The sequence below is a fragment of the Chelmon rostratus genome, chromosome 1 (assembly GCF_017976325.1).
Source record: "Chelmon rostratus isolate fCheRos1 chromosome 1, fCheRos1.pri, whole genome shotgun sequence".
Classification (NCBI taxonomy): Eukaryota; Metazoa; Chordata; class Actinopteri; order Chaetodontiformes; family Chaetodontidae; genus Chelmon; species Chelmon rostratus.
The window spans coordinates 15543056-15563066 of record NC_055658.1 but is presented as its reverse complement, the minus strand read 5'-3'; the positions used below and the strand labels follow the sequence as shown (position 1 = coordinate 15563066).

Genomic DNA, 20011 nt, shown 5'->3' with positions numbered 1-20011 from the left:
TCTTTACATCGCCATAAAACGAAAAGTTGTTGTCTCAGGAATAAAACGAGATGATATTCGGACTCAGGAAGTTCTCGGGAGTCCGATGATCTATAGTACACTCTGATACGAGGTACGGTTCTCTCACCAGAGGATTTAGTTCAGGAGGTTCGCCGAACCCAAATCTCACTGCATACAATACAAACTCCTGTTCTCTGAGTCGCAGAGTCTTTTTAAGTCGACCATTTTGTCATTTTTCTAAAGAATATCTGGACATAAAACACACGTACATCTGGCCCAGACTTGTCCGCATCTCACAGTGTAATCGGTTTTTTGATAGCAGCTACGGTTTTGACACAATCGCAAGTTGTTCGGAAGAAACCGACAGCGAAAAAGCCGCTTTTCAAGGGAAGAGTTTAACAGGTGCAACTGTCATTTACACACACACCGGTCAATAACCCACGCACACACATCTGCAGGACAACAAGCCTGAGAATGATTATCTTAACGAGCTCAGTCAAAACAAGGGCATTGTTTGAAAACAATCTCCATCCAACAAACAGTTAAACTCAGCTTCACCAAGCGCTTTGCCAAAAAGGTTGAGACAGTAGTCACACAAACACACACACAAGCAGGGCTAACCAACAGCTAAAAAGTGATTAAAAACAAGCACGTCAAAACTGAACAGGAATAGGTAAAAAGTGGGAGAGGTAGAGAGGTAATTATCAGCAGGTGGGGCAGAAGTTACACACGCACACAAACAAACACACACACACACACACATTCAGACACACATATACCAGACACATCTCCATGTAGGAGCTGGTTGGGCTGCTTGTGTAGTTCAAGCAGACACACACACACAAACAGACGAAGACACACACATACGCAGTCACACACAACGACAGATACATAAACACACACACACAGACAAATGCATAATGAAAACCCCATCCCCCCGCCCCCTTGTTAACGCCGTTAGCTCTGTTAGCTCTGTTAGCACAGTTAGCTCTGTTAGCGCTAGCGCCGTTAGCTATATTCGCACCTTTAGCTGTTAGCTCAGTTAGTGTTAGCTCTGTTAGCTCCGTTAGCATTAGCTCCATTCATGTTTATTGATTCAGTTCATTAATTCATGTTAACAGAGACATGAAGCAGAGGAGAGAAGCAGACACAGACAGCTGAGGTGATCAACAGAGACAGACAAGGAGAAAGCCACAGAAACACAGCTGAGAGCAATTCATTAATCAGGGACTGACTACCTCTGATATCTGCCGTTTTCTCAATTTGCAGCCTTTTTCAATTGTCCGCTGCTTCGCCATAGTTTCTCCTAGAGACTTCATTCAAACTTTAAAACGTAGATAATTTTGTCGGCTCAAAATGACCCTCGGCACATTTTGATATCTCTTACGGTTTTCGAGCTATGACCATCGAAGGCCGACGTAAGACGCAAACAACTGCGATAAATTTCCCATAAGAAATGAATGGGGAAATTTCCTCAAATTTCAGCCTTTTTCAATTGTCCGCTGCTCGGCCATACTTTGTCCTAGAGACTTCATTCAAACTTTAAAACGTAGATAATTTTGTCGGCTCGAACACACCCCGTGTCCCTTTCAAAATTTCCCAGAGGGAATTTTCTAGTTATTAGGGACACGGGGCAACGTCCCGAGTCACTGGCTCCTACAGCTATGAAATAGCTGCAGGAGCCAGTGACTCGGGGCGTAGCCCCGAGTCACTTATTACTATCCCGCGCGTTTCTTCTTCTTCTTCTTCTTATTATTATTATTATTTTTCATCTTCCTCCAAGTTTTCGTCCTCAAACTCGCCCCGCAGCTTTGAGAAAACCCTCGCAAATTATATATCAAAACGTGCGTATTGTTCGGGATCGGTGTGCTATTACTTTTCTCAAATTTATCGCAGTTTTTCGCGTCGTAAGACGCGAAAAACTGCGATAAATTTCCCATAAGAAATGAATGGGACGGGCGAAAAAAACAAGATTGAAATTGGAGTTTTTCAAACATCTGTAGCTCAGGCATACATTCACCGAGAGACTTCATTTCAACTTTAAAATGTAGACCCAAGTCTGGTCTATTGGTGTGTTCATCCACATTTTGATTGGTCCTATAGTTTTTGATCAGTCACTGTTCAATGACAGTGATCGTTTGGCGGGAAATTTTGAGATTATAATGGGTGTGTATTGCGCGGAATGTTCGTGCTAGAGTGCGTGCTAGAGTGGCACAGAGTCTAAAAACGATCTGAAAATCTTCTCTTTTTCTCGTCGCTACGGCCACAAATTACACTCTACACGCATAATTTTGGGCTCATTTTGTAGACAAACTTGTCCTCTTTCGTGTGATGTCCTCGAAAAAGCCGAGAGACTTACTGAATTTAAATAGTGAGACGTTTTGTGCAGCCAGCGCCCTCCTGTTCTCCCATTAAGTCCCATGTTAAAATTCAGAGCTGTTTTGTGAGCAAAGCAGAAATGCCTCCTGTCTTTAGATCGCCATAAAACGAAAAGTTGTTGTGTCAGGAATAAAACGAGGAGATGGCCGGACTCAGGAAGTTCTCGGGAGTCCGATGATCTATAGTACACTCTGATACGAGGTACGGTTCTCTCACCAGAGGATTTAGTTCAGGAGGTTCGCCGAACCCAAATCTCACTGCATACAATACAAACTCCTGTTCTCTGAGTCGCAGAGTCTTTTTAAGTCGACCATTTTGTCATTTTTCTAAAGAATATCTGGACATAAAACACACGTACATCTGGCCCAGACTTGTCCGCATCTCACAGTGTAATCGGTTTTTTGATAGCAGCTACGGTTTTGACACAATCGCAAGTTGTTCGGAAGAAACCGACAGCGAAAAAGCCGCTTTTCAGTTAACAGGTGTAACTGTCATTTACACACACACCGGTCAATAACCCACGCACACACATCTGCAGGACAACAAGCCTGAGAATGATTATCTTAACGAGCTCAGTCAAAACAAGGGCATTGTTTGAAAACAATCTCCGTCCAACAAACAGTTAAACTCAGCTTCACCAAGCGCTTTGCCAAAAGGTTGAGACAGTAGTCACACAAACGCACACACAAGCAGGGCTAACCAACAGCTAAAAAGTGATTAAAAACAAGCACGTCAAAACTGAACAGGAACAGGTAAAAAGTGGGAGAGGTAGAGAGGTAATTATCAGCAGGTGGGGCAGAAGTTACACACGCACACAAACAAACACACACACACACACACATTCAGACACACATATACCAGACACATCTCCATGTAGGAGCTGGTTGGGCTGCTTGTGTAGTTCAAGCAGACACACACACACAAACAGACGAAGACACACACATACGCAGTCACACACAACGACAGATACATAAACACACACACACAGACAAATGCATAATGAAAACCCCATCCCCCCGCCCCCTTGTTAACGCCGTTAGCTCTATTAGCTCTGTTAGCACAGTTAGCTCTGTTAGCGTTAGCGCTGTTAGCTCTATTCGCACCGCTAGCTGTTAGCTCCGTTAGTGTTAGCTCTGTTAGCTCCGTCAGCATTAGCTCCATTCATGTTTATTGATTCAGTTCATTAATTCATGTTAACAGAGACATGAAGCAGAGGAGAGAAGCAGACACAGACAGCTGAGGTGATCAACAGAGACAGACAAGTAGAAAGCCACAGAAACAGACGAAGACACACACATACGCAGTCACACACAACGACAGATACATAAACACACACACACAGACAAATGCATAATGAAAACCCCATCCCCCCGCCCCCTTGTTAACGCTGTTAGCTCTATTAGCTCTGCTAGCACAGTTAGCTCTGTTAGCGCTACCGCCGTTAGCGATATTCGCACCGTTAGCTGTTAGCTCAGTTAGTGTTAGCTCTGTTAGCTCTGTTAGCATTAGCTCCATTCATGTTTATTGATTCAGTTCATTAATTCATGTTAACAGAGACATGAAGCAGAGGAGAGAAGCAGACACAGACAGCTGAGGTGATCAACAGAGACAGACAAGGAGAAAGCCACAGAAACACAGCTGAGTGCAATTCATTAATCAGGGACTGACTACCTCTGATATCTGCCGTTTTCTCAATTTGCAGCCTTTTTCAATTGTCCGCTGCTCGGCCATACTTTGTCCTAGAGACTTCATTCAAACTTTAAAACGTAGATAATTTTGTCGGCTCAAACGCACCCCGTGTCCCTTTCAAAATTTCCCAGGGGGAATTTTCTAGTTATTTTTCATCTTCCTCCAAGTTTTCGTCCTCAAACTCGCCCCGCAGCTTTGAGAAAACCCTCGCAAATTATATATCAAAACGTGCGTATTGTTCGGGATCGGTGTGCTATTACTTTTCTCAAATTTATCGCAGTTTTTCGCGTCGTAAGACGCGAAAAACTGCGATAAATTTCCCATAAGAAATGAATGGGACGGGCGAAAAAAACAAGATTGAAATTGGAGTTTTTCAAACATCTGTAGCTCAGGCATACATTCACCGAGAGACTTCATTTCAACTTTAAAATGTAGACCCAAGTCTGGTCTATTGGTGTGTTCATCCACATTTTGATTGGTCCTATAGTTTTTGATCAGTCACTGTTCAATGACAGTGATCGTTTGGCGGGAAATTTTGAGATTATAATGGGTGTGTATTGCGCGGAATGTTCGTGCTAGAGTGCGTGCTAGAGTGGCACAGAGTCTAAAAACGATCTGAAAATCTTCTCGTTTTCTCGTCGCTACGGCCACAAATTACACTCTACACGCATAATTTTGGGCTCATTTTGTAGACAAACTTGTCCTCTTTCGTGTGATGTCCTCGAAAAAGCCGAGAGACTTACTGAATTTAAATAGTGAGACGTTTTGTGCAGCCAGCGCCCTCCTGTTCTCCCATTAAGTCCCATGTTAAAATTCAGAGCTGTTTTGTGAGCAAAGCAGAAATGCCTCCTGTCTTTAGATCGCCATAAAACGAAAAGTTGTTGTGTCAGGAATAAAACGAGAAGATGGTCGGACTCAGGAAGTTCTCGGGAGTCCGATGATCTATAGTACACTCTGATACGAGGTACGGTTCTCTCACCAGAGGATTTAGTTCAGGAGGTTCGCCGAACCCAAATCTCACTGCATACAATACAAACTCCTGTTCTCTGAGTCGCAGAGTCTTTTTAAGTCGACCATTTTGTCATTTTTCTAAAGAATATCTGGACATAAAACACACGTACATCTGGCCCAGACTTGTCCGCATCTCACAGTGTAGTCGGTTTTTTGATAGCAGCTACGGTTTTGACACAATCGCAAGTTGTTCGGAAGAAACCGACAGCGAAAAAGCCGCTTTTCAAGGGAAGAGTTTAACAGTTGCAACTGTCATTTACACACACACCGGTCAATAACCCACGCACACACATCTGCAGGACAACAAGCCTGAGAATGATTATCTTAACGAGCTCAGTCAAAACAAGGGCATTGTTTGAAAACAATCTCCGTCCAACAAGCAGTTAAACTCAGCTTCACAAAGCTCTTTGCCAAAGAGGTTGAGACAGTAGTCACACAAATGCACACACAAAAAGGGCTAACCAACAGCCAAAAAGTGATTAAAAACAGCACGTCAAAACTGAACAGGAACAGGTAAAAAGTGGGAGAGGTAGAGAGGTAATTATCAGCAGGTGGGGCAGAAGTTACACAGGCACACACGCACACACACACACACACACACATTCAGACACATATATACTATACACATCTCCATGTAGGAGCTGGTTGGGCTGCTTGTGTAGTTCAAGCAGACACACACACACAAACGGACGAAGACACACACATACGCAGTCACACACAATGACAGATACATAAACACACACACACAGACAAATGCACAATGAAAACCACATCCCCCCGCCCCCTTGTTAACACCGTTAGCTCTATTAGCTCTGTTAGCACAGTTAGCTCTGTTAGCGTTAGCGCCGTTAGCTCTATTCGCGCCGTTAGCTGTTAGCTCCGTTAGTGTTAGCTCTGTTAGCTCCGTTAGCATTAGCTCTGCTAGCTCTGTTAGCATTAACTCCATTCATGCTTATTGATTCAGTTCATTAATTCATGTTAACAGAGACATGAAGCAGAGGAGAGAAGCAGACACAGACAGTTGAGGTGATCAAAAGAGACAGACAAGGAGAAAGCCACAGAAACAGACGAAGACACACACATACGCAGTCACACACAACGACAGATACATAAACACACACACACAGACAAATGCATAATGAAAACCCCATCCCCCCGCCCCCTTGTTAACGCCGCTAGCTCTATTAGCTCTGTTAGCACAGTTAGCTCTGGTTGCGTTAGCGCCGTTAGCTCTATTCGCACCGTTAGCTGTTCGCTCCATTAGTGTTAGCTCTGTTAGCTCCGTTAGCATTAGCTCCATTCATGTTTATTGATTCAGTTCATTAATTCATGTTAACAGAGACATGAAGCAGAGGAGAGAAGCAGACACAGACAGCTGAGGTGATCAACAGAGACAGACAAGGAGAAAGCCACAGAAACACAGCTGAGAGCAATTCATTAATCAGGGACTGACTGCCTCTGATATCTGCCGTTTTCTCACATTGCAGCCTTTTTCAATTGTCCGCTGCTTCGCCATAGTTTCTCCTAGAGACTTCATTCAAACTTTAAAACGTAGATAATTTTGTCGGCTCCAAATGACCCTCGGCACATTTTGATATCTCTTACGGTTTTCGAGCTATGACCATCGAAGGCCGACGTAAGACGCGAACAGCTGCGATAAATTTCCCATAAGAAATGAATGGGGAAATTTCCTCAAATTTCAGCCTTTTTCAATTGTCCGCTGCTCGGCCATACTTTGTCCTAGAGACTTCATTCAAACTTTAAAACGTAGATAATTTTGTCGGCTCGAACACACCCCGTGTCCCTTTCAAAATTTCCCAGGGGGAATTTTCTAGTTATTATTTTTCATCTTCCTCCAAGTTTTCGTCCTCAAACTCGTCCCACAGCTTTGAGAAAACCCTCGCAAATTATATATCAAAACGTGCGTATTGTTCGGGATCGGTGTGCTATTACTTTTCTCAAATTTATCGCAGTTTTTCGCGCCGTTAGCTATATTCGCACCTTTAGCTGTTAGCTCAGTTAGTGTTAGCTCTGTTAGCTCCGTTAGCATTAGCTCCATTCATGTTTATTGATTCAGTTCATTAATTCATGTTAACAGAGACATGAAGCAGAGGAGAGAAGCAGACACAGACAGCTGAGGTGATCAACAGAGACAGACAAGTAGAAAGCCACAGAAACAGATGAAGACACACACATACGCAGTCACACACAATGACAGATACATAAACACACACACACAGACAAATGCATAATGAAAACCCCATCCCCCCGCCCCCTTGTTAACGCCGTTATTAGCTCTGTTAGCACAGTTAGCTCTGTTAGCGCTACCGCCGTTAGCAATATTCGCACCGTTAGCTGTTAGCTCAGTTAGTGTTAGCTCTGTTAGCTCTGTTAGCATTAGCTCCATTCATGTTTATTGATTCAGTTCATTAATTCATGTTAACAGAGACATGAAGCAGACACAGACAGCTGAGGTGATCAACAGAGACAGACAAGGAGAAAGCCACAGAAACACAGCTGGGAGCAATTCATTAATCAGGGACTGACTGCCTCTGATATCTGCAGTTTTCTCAAATTGCAGCCTTTTTCAATTGTCCGCTGCTTCACCATAGTTTCTCCTAGAGACTTCATTCAAACTTTAAAACGTAGATAATTTTGTCGGCTCGAACGCACCCCGTGTCCCTTTCAAAATTTCCCAGGGGGAATTTTCTAGTTATTATTTTTCATCATCCTCCAAATTTTTGTCCCTAAACTCGCCCCGCAGCTTTGAGAAAACCCTTGCAAATTATATATCAAAACGTGCGGTTTGTTCGGGATCGGTGTGCTATTACTTTTCTCAAATTTATCGCAGTTTTTCGCGTCATAAGACGCGAAAAACTGCGATAAATTTCCCATAAGAAATGAATGGGGACGTCCTCAAATTTCAGCCTTTTTCAATTGTCCGCTGCTCTGCCATACTTTCTCCTAGAGATGTCATTCAAACTTTAAAACGTAGATAATTTTGTCGGCTCCAAATGACCCTTGGCACATTTTGATAAATCTTACGGTTTTCGAGCTATGACCATCGAAGGCCGACGTAAGACGCGAACAACTGCGATAAATTTCCCATAAGAAATGAATGGGGAAATTTCCTCAAATTTCAGCCTTTTTCAATTGTCCGCAGCTCGGCCATACTTTGTCCTAGAGACTTCATTCAAAGTTTAAAACGTAGATAAATTTGTCAGCTCAAAATTAATACCGGCACATTTTTTGATATCTCTTACGGTTTTCGAGCTACGACCATCTGAAGACCATCAAGTTTCTCACAAAAATGCTCAGAATTTCTCCCCCTAGAGTGGATAAATTCAAAAGTTAGAGTGAGACAGCCGGTGAGAAATCGCCTGAAATGTGTTTCTAAAATTGCCGTAAAATCCAAACGGTGAATAGGAGACACATAATTTTGGGATCTTTTGTAGACAAACTTGTCCTCTTTCATGTGATGTCCTCGAAAAAGCCGAGAGACTTACTGAATTTAAATAGTGAGACTTTTTGTGCAGCCAGCTCCCCCCTGCTCTCCCATTAAGTCCCATGTTAAAATTCAGAGCTGTTTTGTGAGCAAAGCAGAAATGCCTCCTGTCTTTAGATCGCCATAAAACGAAAAGTTGTTGTGTCAGGAATAAAACGAGGAGATGGTCGGACTCAGGAAGTTCTCGGGAGTCCGATGATCTATAGTACACTCTGATACGAGGTACGGTTCTCTCACCAGAGGATTTAGTTCAGGAGGTTCGCCGAACCCAAATCTCACTGCATACAATACAAACTCCTGTTCTCTGAGTCGCAGAGTCTTTTTAAGTCGACCATTTTGTCATTTTTCTAAAGAATATCTGGACATAAAACACACGTACATCTGGCCCAGACTTGTCCGCATCTCACAGTGTAATCGGTTTTTTGATAGCAGCTACGGTTTTGACACAATCGCAAGTTGTTCGGAAGAAACCGACAGCGAAAAAGGCGCTTTTCAAGGGAAGAGTTTAACAGGTGCAACTGTCATTTACACACACACCGGTCAATAACCCACGCACACACATCTGCAGGACAACAAGCCTGAGAATGATTATCTTAACGAGCTCAGTCAAAACAAGGGCATTGTTTGAAAACAATCTCCGTCCAACAAACAGTTAAACTCAGCTTCACCAAGCGCTTTGCCAAAAAGGTTGAGACAGTAGTCACACAAACGCACACACAAGCAGGGCTAACCAACAGCTAAAAAGTGATTAAAAACAGCACGTCAAAACTGAACAGGAACAGGTAAAAAGTGGGAGAGGTAGAGAGGTAATTATCAGCAGGTGGGGCAGAAGTTACACACGCACACAAACAAACACACACACACACACACATTCAGACACACATATACCAGACACATCTCCATGTAGGAGCTGGTTGGGCTGCTTGTGTAGTTCAAGCAGACACACACACACAAACAGACGAAGACACACACATACGCAGTCACACACAATGACAGATACATAAACACACACACACAGACAAATGCATAATGAAAACCCCATCCCCCCGCCCCCTTGTTAACGCCGTTAGCTCTATTAGCTCTGTTAGCACAGTTAGCTCTGTTAGCGTTAGAGCTGTTAGCTGTATTCGCGCTGTTAGCTCCGTTAGTGTTAGCTCTGTTAGCTCCGTTAGCATTAGCTCCATTCATGTTTATTGATTCAGTTCATTAATTCATGTTAACAGAGACATGAAGCAGAGGAGAGAAGCAGACACAGACAGCTGAGGTGATCAACAGAGACAGACAAGGAGAAAGCCACAGAAACAGACGAAGACACACACATACGCAGTCACACACAACGACAGATACATAAACACACACACACAGACAAATGCATAATGAAAACCCCATCCCCCCGCCCCCTTGTTAACGCTGTTAGCTCTATTAGCTCTGCTAGCACAGTTAGCTCTGTTAGCGTTAGCGCCGTTAGCTCTATTCGCACCGTTAGCTGTTAGCTCCGTTAGTGTTAGCTCTGTTAGCTCTGTTAGCATTAGCTCCATTCATGTTTATTGATTCAGTTCATTAATTCATGTTAACAGAGACATGAAGCAGAGGAGAGAAGCAGACACAGACAGCTGAGGTGATCAACAGAGACAGACAAGGAGAAAGCCACAGAAACACAGCTGGGAGCAATTCATTAATCAGGGACTGACTGCCTCTGATATCTGCAGTTTTCTCAAATTGCAGCCTTTTTCAATTGTCCGCTGCTTCGCCATAGTTTCTCCTAGAGACTTCATTCAAACTTTAAAACGTAGATAATTTTGTCGGCTCGAACGCACCCCGTGTCCCTTTCAAAATTTCCCAGGGGGAATTTTCTAGTTTGTCTTTGCTGTGCTTAGAAATGCTCCATGTGGTGACTTGGTACATACTTTTTTTGACCTGTACTTTTGTGGTAATGTTTGCAAATTAATCTGTAATTCCACTGATTCCTGAGTGTTTTATGAGTCTTTGAAGGCCACTTTGCCTGTGCTTCACATTAAATCATCCATGTCAGAGCACTGCTGAGGTTGAACCCTCTGAGATCAGAGGTGTAGACCCTGCAAAGCCCTTGAGGCAAATTCATGATTTGTGGCTTTGGGCTGTATAAATAAAAAATAACTTGACCTCAACATTTTAAAAATTATTGCTTGATGATGGTGGGATTTTTGAGATCATCAGATTGGTTTGATAAGATCTGGGAACTTTGGCATCCTCAGTGGGAGCAAGCACGCCTGTGGTCAAACATAAAGAGTAATTTCACCCAAATTACATAAAAAAAAAAAATGTCATTCATCACTGTCTGTCCTCGCAGCTAATTGTAGTTTTAATTTTAAGTTTTTTAACTTAACTGTCTGTGAGATTATGCAGGTTTTTTTTAGATATCCACCTGTGCAAGTCCTGCCTCATCATCACCTCTACATAATATTTTTAATTTAATTCAATACCATTTTTGAAAACAATGTCCCCTCACCCTCACTGTCAAATTATTGATGAGGTTGTTTTCTGTTGACAGTGGTTCCAGTGAAAAAGTTATGAGGACACTGTTTCTAGAAAGATGAATTTCTGTTGAATTTCTTAAATTTCATGTTTAGATGCTTTGTGCACCACAAATTTTGCTGATTCTCAAAACCAGAACTGCATATCAGTCGGATTAACTGGAAATGAAATCTTCTCTTCTCACTATGAATTGACCCTTCAAATCATGAACATCCCCAAGTTTCAGATCCAGAATTTGACTGAGACCTCCAGCAGACAAGCATTAAATAGTCGTCTGTCCGAGGCCTCAGAGAACATTGACTTCTGCTGCAGTCGCTCATTAGCACAGGCTAGCTAAGACTTCTCTGCAGAATGTAATGAAGCTCTGTAATCTAATCTTCGGGGCAAAGTATCCACCTTTATTACAGAGCAGCTGTGGCCTTTCTGCTGCATTACCATGACAGGAAATGCTTTTATTAGGATTCTAGTGCAAAGATAAGCTCTTAGAGGAGCTCTCAGAGAATTAGTGTTTGATTTCAGCCTGTGAAACAGGAGTTAAGGAGTACATAATGTTCAGTTTCCTGGTCAGTAGGAGTACAATTTAGCCTGTGGACATAGTTGAACAGTGTACTCTGTGGCTCTGGACAGACAGCCACAAGAAGTGTCTAATGAAGTCTAATGAAAGATGCTATTGAGGTGCATGATGGGTCCATAAGTGCAGGATATATCATTTTTTAAGATTGGATACACAAGAAACTAAGAGTCTGGAAATTTGCCACTTCAAGTCTGACCTTTCTCATTTTTAATCTGTCTCTTGTGACTTCATGGAAGTGCAATTCTAAGATCGCGATGTTCACATTCAGCATAATTTATGTTGCAAACCACGTATTTCTTTCAATCAAAAAGTATTTTGAGGAGGTTCTCCTTTAAATTAATGTTTCCTCCCGCACTCTACTTCATTCTCGACATAACAAAAGCTGTGGTTTACTGTGACATTTAGAGAAGTATCGAGGTGATAATTATATAACAGATCATTATTTGCATCACAGTCGTGGATGCAAATCTATTCTGTTTGCACAAATGTCCCCACAGTTACTGCTGGATTAAAGTGTGTGACTGCCCTGAGGGCCCTGAAAGCACCCAGGTTCCCTGTTTGTGTGCAGCACTATAGTACAGTATAAACTGCTTTTTACCTACTTTTGAGAAACTGTGTTGTTGATGATCTTTTTCTCAAGATCTAGCTAAAATGCCTTTAATGATATTGTGCTTACATAACATTATATAAATAAAGCTGTGTTAAATCAAATTACCACAGACTGACACAGCAAGCTTGACGTGGCGCAATGTTCCAGGAACACACAGTACTGATTAGTTTCTGGGCCTCTGGTCTAAATATAAAGGAATTGCCATGTGCTCTGTACCTGAAGGGTCCTTAAACCTGCAGTAAGTGATTTTTTTTTTTTTTTTTTGCTACTTGGGGCAGCAGAAACAGACTGTGAGCACAGCACTGACACAAAAACTTCTTTTAAGTTGAAGTCACTCTCTTTTCGCTCTGTTACTGGGTCTCAGCTAGTTGCTAACTGCGTCTGCTGCTTGGTAACCAGTGTACAGTGGTTCTTAACAACTGTTTCGCTGAAAACAGAACCAAAAACCAAAAGAAGGGAGCTGCAGCCAGATGCTAAACAATGAGCTGAAGCTATTATGGCCCTTAAAGCTGAGAGGACCATTCTCATTTAAGACATATAAACATACATAATGCTCAGTGGATGAGGTAAACCAGGAGGTCTGTGGCTGCCCACTATTCAGTTCAGCCATGAGGCTCCCTCGCAGTCACACCAGCCCTGCCTGCAGTCTTATTGTTCTGTAAATGTTCTCCAGTTAAAGTACATCCACATCTGTTAAATGACAGCAGTACTTTTGCATCGCAGCTGTGGCAGTTTTGCTTTGCTGTGACACTTTTTTTCTGCACAGTCTACACCAGGTGAAAGTCGAGCGGTCGTCATAACGGCCCCCACTATCGTCTACCCGCAGCAGGCCACTATCGTCCAACAAGATGGCCGTCCCCTCGAGCAGGCCAGGTAATCGTCCACCATCTTAAACACTGAATGACTGTAAACAGGGACACTGCGTCTGAATCATTACTGCTTCCTCTGTCAGGCCACACAGTCCCAGAGCTCGCCTGGCTAGAAACCCGTCTGGAGGACCCATCACAACAGTCGGTGGGTAAACCCTGTAAACACACACACACACACACACATAGCTGTAATTATCTAAAGATAGCTGCAACACTGTGAAAGCTATTTCGATGTTATCATTAGCGTCCTTTGCTTTAGTTCAGCAACAAATTGAGGCTGCTGATTTTTTTTTTCCATAAGTGAACGGTTGTTTTAAGCTGTTTTTAAATGGGCATTTGTAACGCAATTGAAAATAACAACCTGTCAACGTGCCTCCTTTGCCGAACTGCAGTGTAAAAACAGCTCTGATTTCATTTTGTTGGACCATTTGTCTTTCTAAGGATGAATCAAAACAAAATAATGCTCTCATGCTGTGTAGTTAAACGAGGAGCTCCACAACATTTCGACTAAGTTTGGTCATCGATGTCCTGAGAGATGAATCTGCCTGCATGTCCTCCCACATGCCTCAAATGCTTCTGCTGCTTTGATTACTTCTGTTTAGCTCCTCTTCTGAGGAGAGGGGGGGAGCAAAACATCTTTGACTCGGCCAACCCTCATCAGCTGATTTATTGGCTGACATCCATACATGAATTACTTCTTAGCATGAGACTATACAGAGGAATCCGGCTTAAATCTCTTCTTCAAAAGACTCCAGTCCAAAAGGACTCACAGACTTGTCTTCTTAAAGATGTACTAACTGTGTGTGTCTTTTCTGTGTGTGCACACCTGTGTATTGCCTCTCTCAGACAGCGCAGGTCATGTGATCGACCTGTTGAAAGATCAGCTGCCGGAGCTGCAGCTCTCCGAGGAGGATCGACAGAAGAACCTGGAGCTGCTCGAACAGGCCAAGAAGGTCAGCGACCGGTTCCTGACGCGCCGCGGCCGCCGCTCCACCGGCAGCCCCGCCGACTCGCCCACTGGTAGTGAATGCACACACGCACACAATTGAATTGACTTTAAAAAGGGTCGAAAGTCAAACTGAACTCAATGATGTTTTAATTTAATTTGGTTTAATTCACAAATGTCTTTTTCCGCAGGTCTTTCTCCAATTCCAACTCCGTCATCCTCACCATGTTCGTCTAGAAGCAGCTCACTGACTGTGGCTCCTCACACTGGTAACATATTTCATTCTTTGTCTGGATTTTTCGACTCTTTACTGTTTATTTATAACCTTTCTATCCTATTTCCAATTATTTTTGGCATTTGGAGCTTGCAAGAATGATTTTGTTGGTTGTTTTCCGCTCTTTCGGCTGTAGGACCCACAGAGGCAACCCATGTCACCTCACAGTCTCTTGGGCAGGTAATTGTTAGCAAAAACACAATGGTGTGAGGTGTAATGCAGATATGTTTCCTAATTAAAACTGCCTGATTTAAATTTAATCAACCGCTCTCTACTTGTCATTCCACATAATATTTATTAACACAAGTAAATTTGTTATGTTGTCCTCCCTTGTAGCACCTGGAGGTTCCTTCAGTGCGAGAACAGCATGACTTAAAGACTCAGGATCAGGAGGTCAGATTCACTCGCTGCATTTCTTTATATTAACGCAGAGTCTAATGCACACCTGAAAGAGAAGAGTGAAGACATGCATAAAGAAGTGAGTCAGCTCCTGCACACTGTCAAACCTACCTTCACTGAGGAAGAAATGTTTCACTTGTAGACTTTTTCAGGACAAAACATCTCAATAGTTCAATAGTTGAGTCACAGGCTACAAAACATTTAACTGATTTCTTCCTTTAATTAATTAATCCCCAGAGGATGTCTTTGATCCCCTGAATTTTCCTATAGCACCACCAGCAGGTCAAACTTTTCCCTTATCCCGAAAAAAATCTCAATGTCACCAAGATGGTTTCACACATGCTCCCCAGAGGATTTATCCTACATTTTCCTCTAGCACCACGGTGATGTTGACATTTGTGGTTTCCATTGAAATGTCTCAACAACTATCGGATGGATTGCCATTAAATTTGTGCACCCATTCACATTCCCCACTCAGGATCATCTGTAACGACTTTGTGATCCTTTGACTTTCCCTCGAGCACCATCACGTTGTCAAATTTTACATTTGTCCAATACTTTGGTTTATAAGCAAAAACCGAACTCATGACGTTCCCATCAGCCTCAGCTGTATGTTGTGTTTAGTGTTGGTGCTGAACATTACCTGCTGAACAGCATGTTACCATGCTAGTGTTAGCATGTAGCTCAAAACACTGCTGTGCAGAAGTGTAGCCTGTCAGTGAGCCGTTAATAGTATAGCTTTAGACTCTTATTTCAACATCAGTTTAATGCCCCAAGAAGGTGCTGACAGTGTGCAGGGGTTTACTGCGTTCTTAATCAACACAAATATGGACTTGTACTTATAAATGTGTTATACTACACATCGAGTAACACAACAGGGATGCTTAATGTATTAATACTAGTCATTATCTTGCTAACTTCAGGTCAACAGGCTGTTGGTGGATTGGAAGCCCGTTGAGAAGAGGAAAGTGTCCTCTGGGACTCTAACACCCCGCTTTGCTGTTCAGAAGGAGAACTGTGATCCAGCTGCACCTAAGTGTCCTCCAGCTGTCAATAAAGGGGATGAAGGAGCCGGTCCAGGCCGAATTCCCGCCCCGGCTCCGGCGACAGGGGTGGCCAAGCCCGTCCCCCGACCCCCTACCCAACTGGCCCCCTGTACGGCAGAGATCAAGACGATTGGGGCCTTCCCTCCGCTAATGAGGGCTGTTTCCTGGGACGCTGTAGGCAGCCTTAATTCTAGAAATGGAGCCCCGAGTTTCCCTCCAACACAGGAGGAGACCTTCTCAGACAAGCCCAGGGATGCTGTCTTCAAATCCTCAGGGTACAAAGACCTCCCCACCCAACCGGGGAGTGTGCATAAACTGTCTAAACTCAAAGAGGTAACGCACTGGATCAGCAGATTACATGGTACTGTGTTAGTAGTGAAGTGGCCCTTGTGTAAAATGTGTGTGTGTGTTTGTGTATACAGGAGCACAAGCTGATGCGTAACCAAAGCATTGTGGGATCCAAGTTACCAGACTTGAGTGAAGCTGCTGAACAGGAAAAAGGTAACAGTCTGTGTTCGCCCTCCTGTCCATATAAGACAGAGTGTGCTCTCAGCAGTACATTCAGCAGTGTCGCCAAGGGTGTGCACTTCCTGAATCTCAGGGAAAATCTGTTGTTCCAGTCAGAAAATGATGATGATCTGTTCTTGTTTCTTTCCTCTGTGCCACCCATTTACTGGCAACTTCATAACACAGACATAAATGTTGTGTTCATTTTCCATCAGCAGATGGCATGATTGTTAAAGCATGTGAAGACCACCTGTGGTGGGTGAAATGAGGAAATGAGTTTAGGTATATTTGTGTTTTGTTCAGGAAAGAGACAGAGCTGTAGACCTGGACTTGAGTCAGTCAGAAACTTGAACAGTCAAAATGTCTCAAAGTCTCAATTTGATCGAATAAAATCTATCAACACAGCTTTAAAGAAAACTGTACTAATGTTTTATTTTATATTTAAGCTCAGCATTTAGAGACCTTAATGCAAGACTGTCACTTAAAGAACAATCATTTTTCTTCCAGCAAATGAAAAAGAGAAATTCAGCACACTCGAGGGTTTTGATGCTACAGGTGAACATGGTCTGGTATGACCATAAGCTTATGTTGGCTAATGTTAGGAAAGTAGATTACTTGTACTTTGTACAGTAACTGACATTACTGAATCACTTCGCTGACTTTATGACTTGTATTCACTGTCATGCTACATTTCACTATGTATCATTATCCTGTATTTGTCACTTTAAAGACATGTGGTTTTACGTAGACTTGTACAACAGCACTTGAGACTTGACTTTAAACTTCTCTCGATTTATTTAAGACTTTAAAACAAGACCAGGTTCTCTTCAGGTCTGATTCATGCAGCAATGTTTCTGCAGGTCCTGCTTCCTCGACAAACTCAGCCAGTAGCGAGGAGGCAAGGGAGAAGTTTGACGCCATGCCGAACATTTCAGATGTGATGCTGAGAAAACTCAAACTTCACCGAGGTTTACCAGGCTGGTGTGTAACAAACCAACAGCTGCTTAATACAACTTTTACCGTTTTTTCTGGCTTACCGCTCAAAAATAGCCCTCCTTCCAGTTTAATTTTACAGTGCACCAATACTGTGTATGTTACTTACTAACAGCTCCTGTTTGATTTTATTCCAGTGCGCCCCCACTCACTGAAAAAGAAGTTGAGGTTGGTATCTGTGTGATGAAGGATTGGCAGCTCAGTACTTTGTCCATGCATGCTACAGCTGATGTTGTTTTTCTGTGGTGCTTTTGCTTGTGCTTGTCTGCAATCCAAATTAATAGTTTATCAATTTGGGAACTATGTTCATTGGCTTTCTTGCCAAGAATTAAAAATTATTATATATTATAAAAATTAAAAAAAGATTGATACCACTCTTTTGTACAGTAAATATGAAGCTGGAGTCAGCAGCCCATTGGCTTGGCTTAGCAGTAGGACTATAGACAGGGGCTTTGTCCAAAGGTAACACTGCCTACTAGCACCTTTAAAGCTCCTTAAATGACATGTTAAGTCTTGTTTGATTAATCTTTACAAAAAACAAAGTGTAAAAACAACTATTTGCTCTTTTATGGAGTATTTCTGTCCCCTTTAAAACCACAGCTTGTCACTTTTTTACTTAGTGAGCTTTTTTGGACAGAGCCAGCGTGCCTGAGTCTGCCTTCGTGCTCAGCTAAGCTAACTAGCTGCTGGTGGGAGCTTCATATTTACCGTGCAGGCATGGGAACGGTATTGACCTTCTCATCTGAAGCAAAAATTATAAAGTGTCCCAATATGTCAAACTATTCCTTTATTAACTGAATGTTGTAAAAGTCAATTTGGATGTATATGAAAGCATGAATAGTAACAAGAGACTCAACTTAATTACAAATGCAGCTTTTCAACTTAAACTGTTAAATATATTCAATGTAATATTCCCTTTCCCACCTTCAAAACGCTCCACAGTAATTAAATGTGAACATGAGTGTGTACTCACTAAGTTCATGAGTGACAATGACCCACCGACAGGAATCTATTTACTTTGAGCAGTAAATTGTGTTCAAACACTGTTTCAAACAGCGCAGCCAGATGTTTTGTTCCACTCACTGCTGAACATTTGTCACGTGTAGCCCCGTGTTTACAACAACCTGTTTTGTTACCAAAGTAGTTAATTACACTGCCATAAAATGTGTCTGCCTGGATTTGGCGGTGTTCTGTCAACAGGAAAGTGTTTTCTGTTCCCGATCAGACTGAAGAGACTGACGAGTGATTTCCTGTGGAGAAAATGCAAACATTAGTGACGTTGTCAGGCTCGAGCTGTGGCCCCTCTCGCTGCTCCCTCAGGGATGCATCTGCATAAGGACAGTCAAAGGTCACAGATTTCCTCCCAGCCATGGCCCATGTGTGTGGAAAACTGCGTAGACTGGCTTTGATCAACACAGCAAAACATCAGGAGATCAAATGTCAGAATCGCAGCTTGTTCCCCATGGATCTCTCAGGACTCACACGTTAACCAATAAAAATACAACCGCACTACTCTCATTTGTGTATGTGTGTGTGGGCTGTACTGTGGGAGCGTTTTCTATGGATTCCTGTGATTTATTCCGCTCAGTTGGTGTGTCGCCATCACCAGCAGCCTCTCTATTTAATGTGCTGTTTAATGTGCCATTGTGAGAGTTATATTGCAGTAACTTCCTCCCTACAGAATGCATTTGTCCAGCTGTCGCTGGCATTTCGTAACGACAACTACACTCTGGAGATGCGGCTCAAACAGGCAGAGAGAGAGAGGAACCTGACCGAGGAAGACACCGAGAAAGAACTAGAAGAGTTCAAAGGAGCGCTGAAGGTCAGCCCTCGAAAACAGCAGCTGATATTGGATTAATTTACTAGAGATGAAGAACTCCCTCTGGCTCTTTAGTGCTCGTTTATCTGCTTAATGTTTCCTGGAAGTGTCCCATAGTAAATATTTATCTTGTCTGAGTCCAATCCCAGGTACAAACAAGACATTGATGTACACTTTGCTTTCCTGAGAGAGTTCTAACAAGATGTTGTTGTGTTTCTCGCAGATGACTTCACCACAGTGGCAGAACCTGGAGCAGCGTGAGGCCTACCAGCGCCTCATAGAGACGGTGGCAGTGCTGCACCGACTGGCCACGCGGCTCTCCAGCAGGGCTGAGATAGTCGGAGCAGTTCGACAGGTGCAGTTCTACAAACACATGCACGTGACAGTGCAAACAGAGAAAATGCTGCATTGTACATATATCCTATTGTTTAAAATATGCGGTCTTCTTCAGGATGTCTGCGGGCCGCTGGAATGTCTGTTTGGCAGCACTTTAAAGATTACAGTATGATGAAGATTTTTATCTGATGTCGTGGCCGACCTGCCGGCCAAAGCAAACATCAGTTAAAGAGCAAATTTACTGCTTTAGCAGTACAGTGATCTTTAGCTATTTATAATCTCAGACCGATCAGATGAATTACAGCCTTTTATGGTCTTCTCTTTGTACTGCTGCCCATCTATGAATAATCTAATGATAAGGCTCTGTCAATTGCACAGAAGGTTCCTCTAACATGGTTCCTGTGACTATCAGGTCGTTTTCTTGACATTCATGTATGCTTAAAATGTTAAACTGCTGCACACAGTTGCTGTTTAATGGGAACAATAGCTTGGACATGTGATAGTCTTTGGTGTCACAGTATCACATACTATATAAAGGAA

General features: G+C 42.8%; 1 protein-coding gene across 1 annotated transcript in view; it reads left to right on the top strand.

Annotated features, from left to right (window-relative positions):
- The window catches only part of mrvi1 (murine retrovirus integration site 1 homolog), a 54109-nt gene that overhangs the window by 28773 nt on the left and 5325 nt on the right, over positions 1-20011 (top strand). The window contains exons 18-29 of the mRNA XM_041939850.1: positions 13049-13155; positions 13235-13296; positions 13998-14171; positions 14289-14366; positions 14517-14551; positions 14708-14764; positions 15694-16149; positions 16239-16317; positions 17184-17304; positions 17454-17484; positions 18998-19138; positions 19359-19490. Coding sequence (XP_041795784.1) covers positions 13049-13155; positions 13235-13296; positions 13998-14171; positions 14289-14366; positions 14517-14551; positions 14708-14764; positions 15694-16149; positions 16239-16317; positions 17184-17304; positions 17454-17484; positions 18998-19138; positions 19359-19490 — 1473 coding nt within the window. The remainder of the gene's footprint in view (positions 1-13048; positions 13156-13234; positions 13297-13997; positions 14172-14288; positions 14367-14516; positions 14552-14707; positions 14765-15693; positions 16150-16238; positions 16318-17183; positions 17305-17453; positions 17485-18997; positions 19139-19358; positions 19491-20011) is intronic.